Source organism: Propithecus coquereli, unplaced genomic scaffold (genome assembly GCF_000956105.1).
Source record: "Propithecus coquereli isolate 6110/MARCELLA unplaced genomic scaffold, Pcoq_1.0 Scaffold59, whole genome shotgun sequence".
Taxonomy (NCBI): Eukaryota; Metazoa; Chordata; class Mammalia; order Primates; family Indriidae; genus Propithecus; species Propithecus coquereli.
In genome coordinates this window covers 1,314,195-1,331,046 of record NW_012151840.1, presented here as the reverse complement: position 1 = coordinate 1,331,046, position 16,852 = coordinate 1,314,195, and the positions used below count along the sequence as shown (strand labels likewise).

Here is a 16,852-nt window from a genome sequence, read left to right as displayed (position 1 = left end):
AGGCTCTGCATCAGTGGGTGGCAGGGAGCCCCGGCCCCTCCCCGCACTCTGGGCTGTAGTAGAAGGAAAGGAGGCGGAAGGAGGGCCGCAGCTCCTCCCGTATGCTGTCCAGGATGTGGGTGAAAGTTGGGCGCAGGCGTGGGTTCTGCTGCCAGCAGCGGCTCATCAGCTCCTGCCTGGCGGGTGTGGGGAGCAGGGTCAGAGGGGGTCCCAGAGCCCCAGCCACACCCCAGGCCTCCTGCACTGCAGGGTCAGTCAGTGGGAGGAGGGAAACATGGGCATTGTGTCTGGGAGTGTCAGAGGGAAGTAAATGGCAGCTGTAGTAGGGGCTTAGAATTGGGGGGCTCGTAGCTGGGGATCAGCAGATGTAAAAGCATCCGAGGACGTGGGCCAGAACCATGGGGCTGTGGGCAGAGCAAGGATAAGGAGGGGGCAGGCAGGGTGACTCACAGCTGAAGGGGACAGCCCTCCAGCTCCTCCAGGATCCCGCCGTCCATGACAAACTTGAGCACCTGCTCGTTGGACAGACCCTGGTAGGGCTGCTCAGCCAGGGTCACGATCTCCCAGAGCACCACACCAAAGGACCTGGATGACACACAGGAGCGCCTGAGCCCGGCATCCTTCACGTGGCTCAGTGCACCCCGAGGGAGGGGAGTGTCCCAGGTCCCTCTCCAGATCCCCCTTCCACATCCCTGGAGCCCTGTGCTCCAGCCAGGCCCCACCAGACATCCGAGTGGGTGGTGAAGATTCCATCTTTGAGAGATTCGGGGGCCATCCAGCGCACGGGCAGCAGCCCTTTCCCCCCCTTGCGGTAATAATCTGTCTCGTACACGTCCCGAGTCATCCCGAAGTCTGGAAAGTGAGCGTGAGAGTGGAGGAGTGAGGCAGAAGAGCCGCACTGCACCCTAGCTCCCGGCCCAGGTGTAGCTCTCCCAATCCTCTCACCCCCGAGTCTCTGAGAACCCCAGAATGTGGAGGCTCAAAGAACCTCAGAGATCATCCCATCCAAGCCCCTCTGCCCTTGAACGAGGCTGAGATCTAGGGTGGGGGTGATTTGCCAAAGTTCTCACAGGCTATCGGGGCCAGGGCTGTGGGCCAGGCCCGGGTCTCCTGATGCCTAGCTTAGGGGAGTTTCTCTAGTTTTTAGGCTGCCCTCATCTGCTTGGCACCCTCTGTACCCCCGATCTTGACGGTGAAGTCCTGGGACACCATGCAGTTGCGGGCTGCCAGGTCTCGGTGCACAAACTTGTTGGCAGCAAGGTAGGCCATGCCGTCCGCAATCTCACCGGCCATCTGGATCATATCCCCCAGCGCTGGCCGTGGGAGCCCAGGGTTATTCTAGAGCCAAGGTTGGGGGCTGGTGAAGAAGGAACTGGTCTCCTGTGCAGGACTGTCCCCCACTCCATAGTGCGCCCAAGTCTTCTCTAACTCTCTAGCCCCTTGGCCCAGGGTCCCCACCTCTGCCTCAGGCCGCAAAGATCGAAGATGGCTCTTGAGGTCTCCACGGGTCATTAACTCCATGATGACCAGAGTTGGCTGGCCCTGAGACACCACACCCAGGAGACGCACCTGGGACAGACAAAGAGCCTGGCTGCAGGTCCACCTAGCTCCCTTGACCCACTTGGCCAAAAGCTTGACCTGCTGTGACCACAACCTGACCCAGACATCAATCCTGACCCTAACCCCAATCATGACTGTAACCCAAATCCTGACCTAATAATGACCCTGACCCTAACTCATGCCCTTCATCATATCTGACTATCACAATTATGAACTTGGTCCAGCTTTGACTTTGATCCCAACCATGACCCTAATAATGATCTGGGAACTCAATATTGACCACCAACCGTGACTGATCTTAGCCCTAGCCATGATCCTACCATGACACTGTTTGACCCTAACTCCAACCATGACCTTTATTCCAATTAGGATCCTAACCATAGTCCTAACTCTGACTTGATGGTGCCCTAACCTCATCTCTGACATTTTCCCTCTTACCACATGACCTTTACCCTAATTATAACCCTGACAATGCCCCTGAATCTCCCTTACCACATGGTGACACTTGAACGCCTTCATGACAGAAGCTTCCTTGAGGAACTCAATGCGTTCCCGTGGGCTGGCCAGTTCATTCACTGTCTTCAGGGCCACAGGCGTGGACTCCTTTCCAGCCTCAAGGCCTCGTGCCAGCCCCTCATACACCATCCCAAAGGAGCCCTGGCCCAGTTCCCGGATTATGGAGATCTGCTCTCGAGGCACCTCCCACTCATCAGGGATGTACACTGCGAGGAGGCGGAGGCGGGGGTCACAGGGCAAGGATGCTGCCTTCTGCCACGCCTCCACCCACGTCGCCCCTCCCCTTCTGAAGGCTCTGGTCTGGAGGCTGCCTTCTGCAAGAAGGTCTCCTGGAAGTCTGCCCCTCCTTCCCTCCTGTCTCCCTTCTCCACACTGCCTGCCCACCCACCCCAGACCTACTGTTGGAGGTGCTGAAGTACTCTGGATTCACAGAGGCATACAGGGTGCTGTTTCTGCAATGAGAGGTGAGGGGGTCAGGCTGGAAGGGTCCTCAGGAATGTCAGAGGACAAGGAAGAGGGATATTTCATGGAGGAGGGAAGTTACTGACCACACCCCCAGCCCCGGTCAAGGTGACCCCCACCAAGCCCTAAGCACTTTCCAAGCTGGTCTTGGTCCTAGTCCTGGCATCTGACAGGATGGGAATAGAGAGGACACAGGAGGAGAGGGGCTCCTGACCCCCAGCTAGTCGCTGGAGCCCAGCTAATCAAGGTCCTTCCCCCATTTCCTTTTCATAGGCAGCCCCAGAGGGCCCTGACATCAGGCATCCTGGGATACAGCCTGAGGTCTCCTTCCTCTCACCCCACTACGGTAGGACCAGCTTCTTTATTTCTCAGCTTGGGCTGAGAGTGTGGTGATCAACAGTCCCAGTGTGCCCAGACTGAGGGGTTTCCCAGGATGCGGGACTTTCATTGCTAAAACCAGGAATGTTCCAGGCTAATTCTAGCTGAGAGGTGTGTCTCCTCCATGCCATTCTCAGGGGGAAACTTACTGCCTCTACAGAAGTCTGTCCTTTCTCCTCTGACTGCACTGACCTTCCTACTATCCTCTGCACTGACCTTCTGATGAGGGCTTGGGACAGAAGGGGGTGGGACCTGGTGGGACTTGTCATCACCTCTTCTTGCCGTAGAAGAAACCGAGGGCAGCGAGAATGATGAGCAGCATCAGCCCCACAGGGGTGACAGTGAGGAGGACATGCATCCCTCCAGCATCCTCCTCCTCTGGACAGGGTCAACATTCAGAGGAAAGGGTCAGAGGGCAGCAGAGGGCAGGATCAAAGATGGAGAAGTTAGAGGGAAGGCGATGTTTCTCTTTGCACACTAGGGGATGAGGATGGGGGGATGGGTGGAGGGGCCTGTGGTGGGCTGGGGACCAGGCGGGTCTGTTCAGTGATACAGGTCTGGGAGAGAGGCAGCGTATACCTGGGCCAGGGATGTAGAAGGCAACACTGTCTGTCCAGGAGCCATTGCCAGCCAGTGAGGTTGCTCGAACCCTGGCAGAGTAGTTTCCAGGCGGCAGCAGGGCCAGGTGGACCCCCCCAAACTTGGCATACCGAAGACGGGACACACACTGCACTGTGGCCTCCTGAGGGTAACACAGAACAGCTAGCTGGGAAGGGGATAGAGGCACAACATGGGTCTGGGGTAGAGGGTTCCCTGGGGTACCTACCTCTCCCAAGCGGCGGTACTTGATTTCATACTTGAGGATGAGTCCGTTAGGGTCTGGTGGCTCAAGCCAGCGCAGGAGAACACTGCTCTTGCTGGCTGCCTCCCAGGCCACCTTTCCCGGAATATCATCAGCCTCTCCTGCGGGAGGGGGCATCCAGCAGCGGGGCCACAAGTACTTCCTTTCACCTTATGTTCAAACCCAAGCTAAACTGGGCTGAATTGGGGGGCTTGGTGGGGAAGTCCTGGGATTATGGGAACTGGGAGGGGAGGTCAAAACGAGGCTCTGGGGTTGGCGGGAGGTTAAACTCAGCTAGTTAGAGCACAAGTGCACAGGGTCTTTAGGTCGGTGAAAGTGTGTGTGGGTGTCACCTACTGTGGGCCATGGTGCGCGCAAACACGAAGGTGGCGGCGCTGCAGCCCACGGTGTGCGCCGCGTGGTTGCAGGCATGAATGTCGATCCGGTATTCCGTGAAGTGGCGCAGGCCGCTCAGCACCGCTCGCTCCCGGGGCACCTTGTCCTCCTGGATCTCGAAATCCGAGCTGTTGCCCCCCAGCCGGAGGGGCTCCGCGGCCCGGCGGTGCCGCCCTGAGTCCCTGGGGAGGGCGTGGGTCAGAGCCAAGGCCCAGCCCCGGAGCCACGCCCTCAGCCCCCGGCCCCACCCCCTCTCACCTCTGGAGACTCTTGTTGATGGACGTCACCTTCCAAGGGGATCTGGGGAGACCAAAGGGGACCCCCATCAGGCCTGTCCGGGACGCATCCCTGTGCGCTCTGGAGCGGCTCGCCGCCTCCAAATCCACCCACAACCCAAGCCCCACCCACATGATTGTAAGTCCCGCCCACAAAGCCCCCCCTCCCAACCGCAGACCCTCCCCTCACAGGCCCCGCCCACCAGACCCGCCCCGCCGCTCGCCGGCTTCGCACTTGGGAATGGTGATAGCGTTGTGCAGGAAGTTTTCAAACTTCTTCTGAAAGGAGGCCTCTTGCGCCTCCAGCGGGGGCAGGACCTGACCGGGAGGAGAGGGCTGGCAAGGGCAGCAGCCGGACTCCATCTGGGCCTCAAGATCCCCATCTTCGCGGTCGAACCGGGGGTCGTTGTTGCTGGTGGGCAGCCGCAAGCCTGGCGCCGCGGCAGGGAAGACAGTAGTTAGACCAGTGGTCTACACGGCCCGTCCCTCCGCCCTCCCCGGCCGGCGTCCCCACGCCCCCGCCCCTCCCCGCCGGCCTGCGCCGACTCCCTGCACACCGCGGTGGCAGTAGTCATTGAGGTAAAGGTCGCTGTCCTCCGCCAGCCGCTGCCACAGCACCAGGTAGTAGGTGCTGTTTCCGTTGCGCTGAGTCGGTGGCTTCCAGCGCACCAGGAGGTGGGAGGAGGAGTTGGACGTGGAGATGACGTCTTGGGGCACCGTGGGCGCTGGGCGTGTGAGGAGGGTACAACTCGAGGGTTGCGGATCCCCTTTGTGAATACTGTCTGGTAATGAGCCCCTCTCTCTGGGGTCCAACCCCCCTCCTTCTCCCAAGTAACAGGTGACCCTCAACCCCTTCTTCCTAGAATGCAGTACTCTGGTCTTTCCCTTGTCCTCCACAGGCCCTTGAGTTTGCTCAACTACTCACCCTGTGCTGTCCCAACCCCAGGCCTCCCTAGGATCTATGCAAATGCCCCCTATTCTTTCTCGGACTCAAGCATCTGGCCTCTTGGTCTTTCTGGGCCAGGTATTCAGTGCCCCAGCTTCTCTATTTCTGGTGCTTGATTCCCCGATTATCAGTAGGATGGGGACTTACCCGCTCCAAATGCTTCAGCCTACCTGCAGGCAGGGTTCGGAGGTAGACAATGGGGCTCTGGGCTCCTTGATGGGGACTGTCCTCAGCAGTGGTGAGAGTGATGGCCCGCACAAACACTGCGTACTGTGTCCAAGGCTTGAGTGGGGCTAGGGTCACTCCTGGCTCCTGGGTGCGACTTAGGGGCAGCTCCACATCCAGCAGGTTCCAGCTCTGGGTTCCACAGGCATCTGGACCCACATGCTCTGTGGCATTCTGGAATGGGCTGAACACCCCATCCCCAGAGCTGGGGGGTGGCTCAGCCCCAAGCACAAGTTCTAGCACTGCCCCTCTCTGAATCAGCCCAGGACTGTCATTGTCATTGTCATTGTCATTCTTCTTCCTGTATGCATGAGGGCACAGCCATGACTCCGGCCACCTGTTAGACCCTGTGGGCCCTGTCATATCTGTGTCACCAGCCAGATTTGTGATGAAATATCTCCTCATCCTTAGCAGGGACTATGGAGCTTTAGTTTCAATAAATATTCAAAAAATCTTGCATTGTATAAATAAAACTAGAAGGTGAGTGTGAAATAGTCCCCTCTCCTATGAAAAGCAAGCAATAAGGTTATTCTAATCCCCTCGAGGGGGATTGTCTGGAACTAGAACCAGGAGACCACTCTTCCCAGGGGTAGAGCATCTTAGCCTAGGCCCATGAATTGGCTCTGAGGTCTATGAGCCTCCCAAACCACAGGCAAGGTTTTGTGCATGGGTGCTTTTCTAGAGAGAGGGTTCCTAGCTTTCAGTAGCTTCTCAAACATGTTCATGAGCCCAAAAGACCTACATGCACTGCCACAGGGAAATTAATTGGGGCCAGAGGCAACCAGTGGCGACTGCCTGAAGGTCAGGGCAGGGGCAGGGCTTGGGGAGGTACTTGAGGGGCAGAAGGGGGGATGCTCCCTGGAGGAGATAAAAGTGGAGCCCACACTGGGAGATATCAAAGCAGACCAGGGAGACAAGGGAGCATCACACTGATGTTCATGGAGTTCCTTTGGAGGGGAACAAGGTGGAATTCATGTTGAGCTAGGGACAAAACTTGAGGGGAGGTCAAAGTGGGGGGGGAGGAACTTGAGGTCCAGCTGGAAATGTCTGCCTTTGTTGGGACCCAGAGGCTGGATAGTCCTGGAGCAGGTGGGAGAGGGGGAGATTCAGAGTGGGTGCCATGGGGATAGGTGCCTTGTGGGGCATGACACACTGAGTAGGTCTGGGTCTGTTCAGAGCCAGAATTGAGCCAGGATCCACTGTGTATGCCTTTGAAGGAGCACAGCCACAGCCACACTGCCAGGCAGTGCTGTTATGGAAACTTCTTGAAGGACCCCCCAAGTTTCTCTGCCCTTTAAGCCCGGAGCAGCTGTGTATAGTTACACAGATTGTGAACTGCATAAGCTGGGGGCGCCATTCACATTGCAGTCCACGTTGGTGCTCCTTACGCTGTGACCCATGAACCAGCAGCTTCAGGATCACGTAAGAGCTTGTTAGAAATGCAAATTCCCAGGCCCTACTCAGAACTAACTGAATCAGAATCTGTAGGGGTGAGGCCCAAGAATCCGTATTTAACAAACTATCTAGCTCCCCATGCTAGAGACCTTCACTTACCACTGAGGCCTAGAAGAGCCTTGTCCATTTGAGTAGGCCTCCTACCACCCACTTCCTTCCTCCCTCCTCCTGGGCCAGGCCCTGAGCTAGCGGTCAACTAAGACCTCAATTTTAATTCACAGGAAATGCTTTCAAGCCAGGTGGCCCCCATCTTCTGTCTACCATAGAGAGAGCAAGTACTCCTCCCTCTTGCCCTCCCAACCTGCCGCCCAACATCCATTTCTCTCCTCTAAGGATATCTTTTGATTCCTAGCCATGTTTTTGGAGAAGTCCTTCCTGTGGTCTAACCACTCTCCCTCCTGCTAGGGTCAGTCCACTCTCTCTAAAAAAAAGAGCAGCTGGTCCCTGGCGGTCCCTGCTCCCTCCCTTCCTCAAGCTTAAATGAAATGCTGGCAGAGCTGCTCATAAAACTGGCCAAATTAGTGGGCACTCCCCAAACCGCTGCTGGGGCAGGAGCATGTGGTCAGTGTAGAACATTAGCATAGTGAATTGAAGCTTAATTATGCTAGCCTTCCCAGCAGGATGGCTCTCCTGGGCTCTCAGAAGCCCTGTCTTCTCCATTTCACTTGGTGAGGGGAAACTGAGGCACAGGGGGATGAAGAAAGTGAGGGGAGAGAGCCAGACATGGGCCCTACGACAGAGTGCAACTGGGGGTCCTGGCTCCCTGGCTCTCCGTAGCCCCACTGGGGCCTGCCGGCCTGAGGAAATTGGCCGGTTTGGGTTCTGGCCCCGCCCCCACTCTGGCCCCGCCCCCACTCCGGCCCCGCCCCCGGTACTCACGACTCCTTGTAGTACACGATGAAGCTGAGCAGGTCGCGGGCCTCCAGCGGCTCGTAGCGCTCCCAGCGTAGCAGGATGCGGTCGGTCTCCGTCACGTTGGACACGAAGCGCAGGGTTCGAGTCTGGCCTGGGTGGGACGAGGGGCGAACACCTGCTTTCAACAGCGCTTGCCACCTGCTTGAGCTTCCACCCTGACCCTGCGGCATCCCATCCCCAATGCGACCTCTGAAGAGAACTTCTCAGACTGTCCCCTCCAGGTGGCCCCTCCCACCCAGGTGCGTGTGTCTAGTGTGTTTTAGTGCGTGAGCGTCTGGGTGTTCCTGTGTATATCTCTGGGTGTGTCTCTGGGTCGTGTCTTGCGAGTGTACTCGCTGGCTCTGGGGCTGGGATCTCACAGGAGGCACGGTCTCCGTTGGTGCGGGGGTTGATCTCAGCCTTGTTTTGCCGACCTCGCGTGCCAGTCACCTCCTCCAGTCGGTAGATGTGCTCCAAGCAGAGGCGCGGGTTGAAGGCGAAGTAGATCTTGCCCACGGGAATGGTGAGGCCCGCGGCCACCCAAGACCCCAGCTGCTGTAGGTTCTGGTTGTCCAGCACGTACAGAGTGTAGTTCCTGAGAGAGGCCAGGGGACCTTGCTCTGTGGGGAGGTGTGGGCAGGGCATGGGAAAGGGGGTGGCTTATGGGTTCCTCCTGGGTAGACTGCAGTGGAGTGATCATAGCTCACAGCAACCTCAAACTCCTGGGCTCAGGTGATCCTCCTGCCTCAGCCTCCCAAGTAGCTGGGACTGCAGGTGCACACCATCATGCCCAACTAATTTTTTCTATGTTTGGTAGAGACTGGGTCTTGCTCTTGCTTAGGCTAGTCTCGAATTTTTTTTTTTTTTTTTTTTTTGAGACAGAGTCTCGCTCTGTTGCCCGGGCTAGAGTGAGTGCCGTGGCGTCAGCCTAGCTCACAGCAACCTCACACTCCTGGGCTCAAGTAATCCTTCTGCCTCAGCCTCCCGAGTAGCTGGGACAACAGGCATGCGCCACCATGCCCCGCTAGTTTTTTCTACATATTTTTAGTTGTCCAATTAATTTCTTTCTATTTCTAGTAGAGACGGGGTCTCGCTCTTGCTCAGGCTGGTTTCGAACTCCTGAGCTCAAACTAGTCTTGAACTCTTAACCTCAAGCGATCCTCCTGCCTTGGCCTCCCAAAGTGCTAGGATTGTAGGTGTGAGCCACCGTGCCTGGCCAAAACATTCTTTTTATTTCGAAAAATTCTGGCTCTATCATACGTGGGCCTTGACTGGTAGGTGGTAGAGAACAGGTGTCAAACCCAGGCAGTCTCACTCTGCAGCTGAGAGGATCAGACGATAAACAATCATATATAGGCTGGGCGTGGTGGCTCACGCCTGTAATCCTAGCACTCAGGGGAGGCCGAGGCGGGCGGATTGTTTGAGCTCAGGAGTTCGAGACCAGCCTGAGCAAGAGCGAGACCCCCCGTCTCTACTAAAAATAGAAAGAAATTAATTGGACAACAATCATATAGATTTATATGTAAATACAATTTATATTGTATGTACTGTGTTCCAGGCATTGTTTTAAATGCTTTACACATGACAACATGAGTAATATTCAAAACAGCACTAAGAAGTAAGTAGTGCTATATTAGCCCCATTTTACAAAGGAGCAAATCAAAGAACAGAGAAGTTAAGTAACCTACCCAGAATCACACAGCTAGTAAGTAGCAGAACTGGTTCCAGAGCCCATTCTCTTCACCCCTGTTCTGACAGTGTTGGGGAGGGGGTGTAATAGAAGGAGCTGGCCAGAGGCCTGATTCTAATCCCTTACCCATCCACCATGGTGTCCCCCCGGATTAGTTTGAGGTTCTTGAAAAAGCTCAGGGACACCAGGGCAAAGGAATGCTTGATTTTGAGGAAGCCAGTGATGGTCTCTACTAGCCCCAGGCTGTGCTGCAGCTCCGGCTCCAGGTTGTCTGGGGATGGGAAGACAGGGCTGGAGCAGGGAAAGTGATGAGTCCACAGGGCAAGGGGGCTGAACGGGGGCCCAGAGGAGGTGGGCCCTCAGGGCTGGGACCCAGGATGATGGAAAGTTGTGCTTAGGGGAGTCATCGTAAGGGGTGTGGCTTGGGAGGAAGGGTGTGGCCAGGAGGAGGGGTGTGGCCCCAAAGTAGGTACTGACAGCCCTGGCGAAGGTTGAGGATGAGGCTCCCTTCCACGTGGGTGCAGCCCACCAGATCCTGCGCCGCCTGAACGGAGTCGATGGTCTTGGTGCCTACCTTGCACTCTTTGGGGCATAGCCCCTCACACTTGTGGCAGAATATGCTGGCAGGGGCAAGCAGATGGCATGAGCTTTGGAACCGTGTGGACCTCTTGAGGCCCCCTCACTGCTCCTAGGTTGCCTCTCACCCCCCACTCCGTGCTCACCTGCTGCCATTACGAGTGAAGCCTGGAGGGCACTGGGCCAGGCAACTGCCCTGGTGAATGCCAAAGGTGGAGGCACGGCCGGGCACTGAGCGCAGGCTGGCACAGCGCTCCGCTGTGACACAGCGCCAGGACTCTTGCTGGTAGGTGCCTGGAGGGCAGGCCTGGTGGCAGGCGCCCTGGAAGTAGAGGTGGCGGCAGGCTACACAGGCACGAGCGTCTTCCGGCCGGCTGCAGCCTCCCAGGCATTCCGCGTGACAGCACTGGCCCCCCGCTGTGCAGGCCACCCCGTGGGGGCAGGGGCACACTGTGGGCAGAGCGCTGTGTTAGAACTTACCCCTGTGCCCTGAGTCCTGGCCCCCCTTTCCAATCCTGGCCCCAATCCATTTCTCCTGGGATGACACTCTCGATCTGCACCCAAATCCCTCCAGTTCAGATAACCAGAGTTATCTGAGTCTATTTCCCTTAGACGGGGCTCTTGAGGACAAGGACTGGGGCCCCTGTCTGTGGCTCCCCACCTCCCAGTGCCTAGTTGGGGGTGTCAGAACTCAGGACAGAGCAGTGACCTTGTCCATTAGGGCTGCTGCTCTCCAGCCTGCTGTCCTGTCTAGGCCTGGTTCCCAGATCGTGGCTGGGCACAGTGCCAGGGTGAACCAGCCAGCCTCTCCTGAGCAGCTAGGCCCAGGGCAAGGAGGGGCCACCACTGATCTTTTACCCATGCCCCCGACCATACTGCCTGCCTCTGCAGCTCCCTGCCCTGCACAGGCAGTGGCCTCAAGCAGCAGTGGGAGGGTTTGGGGCTGGGGGCACGATAGCCTGGAAACTGCACAGTGGCAGCTGGGTGTCTGTGGGAGCGACCTGTGGGGTGGGGGTCAGCCAGGGCGTGTTGACACCATACATGAGAGGACGTGCAGCAGCTGTGTTTACAGCCAACAGGGAGGCATCAGGGAGCTGGGGCCCAGCTGATACAGCAGGGATCTGGTTACTCTCCCACCCGATGCTGAGGAACGGGGGGTGCGAGGAGCTGACTTCCAAGAGCTGAATGGAGAAGGCCTCCAAGGTGGGGCAACCCAGATGTGCTCCCAGCCTCTGAAAAGTCTTCCTTCCCTCCCCTACCTCTTCCTCCAACCATCCCTTCCTTCTTCTCCTTGCCCTTTTGTCCTCTGCCTTCTTTTTGTTTCCTCTCTGCGCATCTTCCTAAAGAGGATCCCACCTCGCATCTTTGCCCTCACCTGTCCTGTTCCTCATCTGTCACCTCTTCCTTTCTCCTCCTGCTCAGTCCCAACCTCCCCATTACAGTACTGCCAGCTTACCCTGGATCACCTGTGCTGTGGCCACTCTTGTTAGGAACATAGAACTGCTACCGTGGCCCAGGCACTGCTCTGATGCTTGAACTCATTCCTCATACCAGCCCTATGATCATTTTACAGATGAGGAAACTGAGGCATGGATAAGCTAAGTGAACACAGCCAGTAAGGAGGAGAGCTGAGACTCGAACCCAGGCCATCTGGCTTTGTACTTAGCCACTGCCCCTTACGGCATCTTCTGCTACTTGTATCTATTTGTGCCTACCCTCTTCCCCCCATGCCCACCTTGTACCTGTCCTTTACCTACTTCATGACTGCCTGATGCTGTCTTGTGCCTATCCGTTGACTGCTTTATGCTGCATTAGTTATTTAACTTTTCTGAGCCTCACTTTTCTTATCTGCAAAATGGGAATAGCAATAGTAGTACCTGCCCCATAGGATGAGTGTGGATTAAAAAACAGTGGCAGCAAAGTACTGACCCACACTATCCTGTGGCCACCCAGCCCCATCTGACCCTGCCCTTCCTGTGTCCCCAGTCATGTTCTGTGCCAGTGCCCACCTCTCTGGCAGTGGCTGGAGGTCCAGCACCTGTAGTCGGTGTGCCCGCTGAAGGTAGTCCTGGCACAGGGTTCTCCAGCAGCACCCAGCACACCAGGGCACACGTCAGCACACTCCTCACCCAGCTTGTTGCCCACGATGTGGTTGGCACCAGGCGCCGGCTGCAGCAGGCCCCAGTCAATGGTGGAGAGGTGGCAGAGCTCCTGGTTCTTCTCCACGCGCACAGCCCCACGCAGCACGGCCCCCAGCGCGGGCAGCCCCACATCGCGCAGGTGTGGCATCTCAAAGATGACCAGCGCGTAGCCCAGGAAGAGGCGGGTGCCTCGGATGACTGCTAGGTTAGGGAAGAGGTCTCGAAGGCTCTCCAGGCCGTAGACGCGGAAGAGCAGCAGGTAGTCGGTGATCTGGGTGAGGCGCGGGAAGCTGAGGCCGTGGAAATCCTCCCCCGTGGCTGTGAACATGAGCAGGATCTGCAGGTGGCCCTCTACCACGTTGCAGTTCTCCAGCCGACGCAGCTCCACCACCTCTGAGCGGATGTCCAGGCTGGGGCACACTGTGGGCACACATGGCACACAGCAGTAAGTACAGCCCAGGCCAAGCTCCCCACCCAGCCCGGACAGCTTTGAGGGGAACCGCACTGGGACACGCCAGCATACGTGGGGCATTGCGCCAGCATTGTCGTCTACATTTCTGCCACCCCCTCCAAGGAGGTGGGACCTTGTTAGTCAGCTCTGCATCTCCCCATGATGCCCAGACCAGGGCTGGAACCACTGGGCACTCAGGGACCACGGACGATGGACATCTGGATCCAAGTCCATTCTTCCTGTGAGGACCCAGGTATGTCTGGCTTCTTCAGACCCAGGTCCCAGCCCCACTTCCCCTTCTCTCCCAAGACACCCAGGACTATTCCCTTAAGAGGGCTAGATGCCTGGACTTACTTGCTCCCTAGGGGACCTTCCATGGCTCTCCAATTACAGAAGATTCAAGTCTGAATTCTTGAACCTGACATTCAGGTCCTGCTGACCTCTCCAGCCTCTACTTCCCTCCCCACCTAGTGCTCCAGCAACATCACACACCACACACACACTGCCCAGGCCCATCCCCTGATGGTTTAAGAGGGTGGGCAGGCAGGGCTGGCTCCCTGGGGGTTACATCACACCTTTTCCCTCTTGTCGTCAATGGTCTTGAGCTTGGCTGTGCCCAGCAGCTCTGCGCGCGCGCGCGTGCGTGTGTGTGTGTGCGCGCGTGCGTGTGTCTGAGCCCATGCGGGTACACACACACACACACACAAAAGAGAAAGAGAGAGATTGAGAAAACACTTCTATCCCCTCCAGGCAAAGGCCAATCAGGCTCTGTGAGGCAGATGGGGGGCTCTCTCAGGCGCCCACTTCCCATCATGCCCCTGCCTCTCTAGGGCTCCCCTGATGGGAGTCATTTGGAAAAACACATCTAAGACCTTCACGCATTAACCCCTGCCTTCCCTCAGGACATGGCTCTGTGCAGAGCTGCACTGGGAATGGGACATCTGGGTCCCCTGACCAAACACCAACCCCGCCAAGGGCGTGCTCCTGTCCTGACAACCGTGCTCCCAGCTGGCATCTGCTGTGCCCTGTCCTGGCACAGCAGTGGGAGGGTGGAGGGGGTTCGGTGGTGACGGGGGCACTATGCCCTGCAGGCAGAGCCTCTGTGACTAGCACCCTTCAGGGGACCACCCCCCACCCCAACCTATTTGCATCGCTCCTCTGTCTCGGTAGGAAGGGGAGGCTCTGCCCTGCCCCTGGAGGCCCCCAGTCTGAGGGGCATCATGGGACCCCTCAGGCAGGCACAGAGTGCTGGCTCCCTGAGCGTTCTCAGTCTGGAGGGGAAGGGGATAACTGGGGAAGGGGAATCCCTCTTAATCCTTCCCTTTTGGAATCTTCCACCCTCAGCTCTTTCTCCTCTCCCCAAAAAGCCCCCAGAACCCCCAGTGAGGGCCGCTAAGTCCACAGAGTCCCACCCCCCACTCCCCAAGCCCTGCTCCTGGGGAGTGTCTAGCCTGGGGTGTACACCCTGGGGCATTGAGGAAAAGCAATCCTCCCCCAAAACCAGCCTCTGCAGCCCCCACAGTGGATGGGCCCTCAGGGAGGGGGACATGGAACAGGGCCCTGGAGGCAGGAGCTCGGGACTTATTCAGGCCTTACCCTTAGTTCTCTGAGCCTCAGTTTCCTGCCTGCACAGTAGGTTCAGTTACTTAATGGTGCCTGGTTCTCGGCTACCAGTCCCCTCCCTGCCCCTTCCCACTCAGTAGCCTTAGAGAAGACCTCTAACACTCTCCATAGCCTCATTTTGGTTCTCGTTCAGGCTTTGCTGGGATCATGATTTCAAAAGCAGGAATGGAGGACATCTATTCACCCCCTTGTTTTGAAGTCCTTCTCCCCTCCCAGGGAGCTGAGAGAAAAACAACTTTATGTGAGGAACTAACTGCTCTTCCCGATGGGAAGTCCTTCTGAGAGCTAACCCCAGTCTCCCATCGCAGGGCAGAGTAAGTAGATGTATTCTGGCTGGAAGCTCGGTTGCTGGGCACCCCAGCTGGCTGGGAGGGAGACGGGGGTCCAGGAGCCAGTGCTGGGGACTCACCCTCTAGTGTGTCCAGGCCGGATCCCCAGGAGAGGAAGATCACGAGCAGGCGTGCTCCCCAGGGCCAGAGTCTGGGCATTGCCATTGTCTCAGCCCTGGCTGGGTCCAGTTCTGGCTCTCCTCCAGGTGGGTCTGGTGAAGAGAAGGGTCTCTAAGGGACACAGAGACCCAGGCTTCAGAGAGGAGGGAGAGGGCAGGGGCAGAGAGACAAGGAATCCCACATAGAGACAGCAGGAGACAGAAAAAAGAAATAAGAGACACAGAGATACAAAGACAGTGACAGGCAGGTGGAGACAGAGTCTGTGAACCCAGGGACAGAGAGATGGGGACAGAGATGCGAACAGTGACTGGGAGAGCCTCAGGGAGGCCTCCAGAGGGAAAAAGTGACACAGGGTTCAGAGTAAAAGGCAGGCCAAGCGGCCAGCCAACCCGGAGGACAGAGCAGAGGCCAGGGAGCGCTTCCGAGGAGGGCAGCGGGGGTCCCGGGGCGCAAGGGACTCGACAGGGGAGAGTCTCCGGACCCCTCGGAGCGCCCGGCTCCCAAGCGCCTGCTGGCCTCGCCCGCCTCGCTATCTCCGGGCGGGCACGCTGGGGCCGCGCCCAGCTACCGCCTCCCCGCCCCCACTCGGCACAGATTGGTTTGCAGGGACCTCTCGGCTCTCCCCGCCCCTCCGGCCAAGCCAAAATATTTAGCCTGACAACTGAGGGGGGCAGGTCTGTTGGGGAAATAAGGCCAAAATACAGGGTGGGGGAGGGTAGGTCAAGAACGGAGCTCCCCGCACCACCCCCCTGCGGGGCGGCGCGGCCGGAGGGGCAGCCAGCGCCCGGTCCCCCAGGAGCGGTGTGTCTAGATTCCGTCTCCCAGGGCCTTGACACCTGCGGGGGCACTTCTGAGAGCCCCGAGCGGGCGGAGAGAGCTTGTTGCAACCTGGCGGGAACGTGGACGGTAACTCCTTAAGACTCAAGCCATTCGCCTCTCCGAGCCCCTCTCAGCCTCCCGGGAGGCCACCCTGTCCACTTTCAGGGCCCTTAGCCCGAGGCTCGGCTCGGTCGTTGCCAAGTCCCTTGGTTCTGACCGACATCCTGGGGAAGAGGGCGATCACTCTGTGGGGCTCTGCCTCTGTTGGGTCACCTTCTTGAACTCAGGCTACTCGGTCAGTCTGTGTGTCCCTGTCTCGGAGACTTGGAGGACCACCTGTGCTGGGGCCCAGGTGGAAAGAACAGCGCGCCTCTAGGAAGCCTCCCTTCGTCTCACCCCCTTCCCGAGAGTTCCGCCTCCAGGACCCCCCTTCCCCTCCCTCTCCCCTGCTCCAGACAGACGGCTTGAGCAGCTACAAAGGCCCGCGGGGTGCGAAGGGCCAGGACCAGCCCTCTGCTGCGGATCCCAGGGCATTCCAGGTGCGCAGTCTCTGAGGGCCGGCGGGTCCCCAGTCCACCCGCGGGCAGCTCCCGCATCTGAGGAGCTAAGAGAAGATCTATTAATTTCTCCGTGAAGAAATCGATGCTCTTGTCAGGGAGGCGATCGATGCCAGCCCTGCCCTGCCTGGCCCTACCCGGCCCGGGGGCCAGAGCTGGCTGGCGGGGGTCAGAGACCGACACTGGGACCTGAGGCACAGCGCGGTGGGGGACAGGCCGCGCCCCGACCCACCCAACCTGGACAGGGAGCTCACACCTTTTGGCTTCTAGCGCCACCCTGTGGCTTCTTCTGGAAGGCGCAGTCTTGGCTCTCGGGACTCCCTTCTTTGGCTGGTTTTGGGCGACCCCTTCACCTTCTCCATCCTATCCCTTCTGTGTTTTCCTCCCCAGGTTCTGCATTTGGCCCTTTTGGGATCCTTTCCCTTTTCTTGCTAGGGTTCAGAGAGCTGTTCACTTAATTTACCCCAAGTGACATGCACAGTCCCGCAGGCACACGCAGTGAGGAGGGTGCTCTGGGGCTGGGGGCTGGCTAGGATGACCTGGACGGCAACATTTCCCCAGCTCAGTCATCTCCCCTCCTCCCCAAATCTAAAAATGC

General features: G+C 58.1%; 1 protein-coding gene across 1 annotated transcript; it reads right to left on the bottom strand.

Annotated features, from left to right (window-relative positions):
• Nucleotides 1-10: 10 nt before the first annotated feature.
• Nucleotides 11-14,923, bottom strand: INSRR (insulin receptor-related receptor). Its single transcript, XM_012658703.1, has 22 exons — nucleotides 14,839-14,923; nucleotides 12,224-12,775; nucleotides 10,361-10,664; nucleotides 10,116-10,258; nucleotides 9,765-9,909; nucleotides 8,329-8,543; nucleotides 7,934-8,060; nucleotides 5,545-5,783; nucleotides 4,986-5,153; nucleotides 4,664-4,859; nucleotides 4,412-4,453; nucleotides 4,115-4,335; nucleotides 3,743-3,879; nucleotides 3,496-3,658; nucleotides 3,189-3,294; nucleotides 2,476-2,528; nucleotides 2,053-2,282; nucleotides 1,459-1,569; nucleotides 1,179-1,338; nucleotides 723-852; nucleotides 451-585; nucleotides 11-176 (listed from the first exon to the last, which is right to left on the bottom strand). The coding sequence occupies exons 1-22, from the start codon at nucleotides 14,921-14,923 to the stop codon at nucleotides 11-13; spliced, it is 3,828 nt and encodes a 1,275-aa protein (XP_012514157.1).
• Between the last annotated feature and the right edge of the window lie 1,929 nt (nucleotides 14,924-16,852).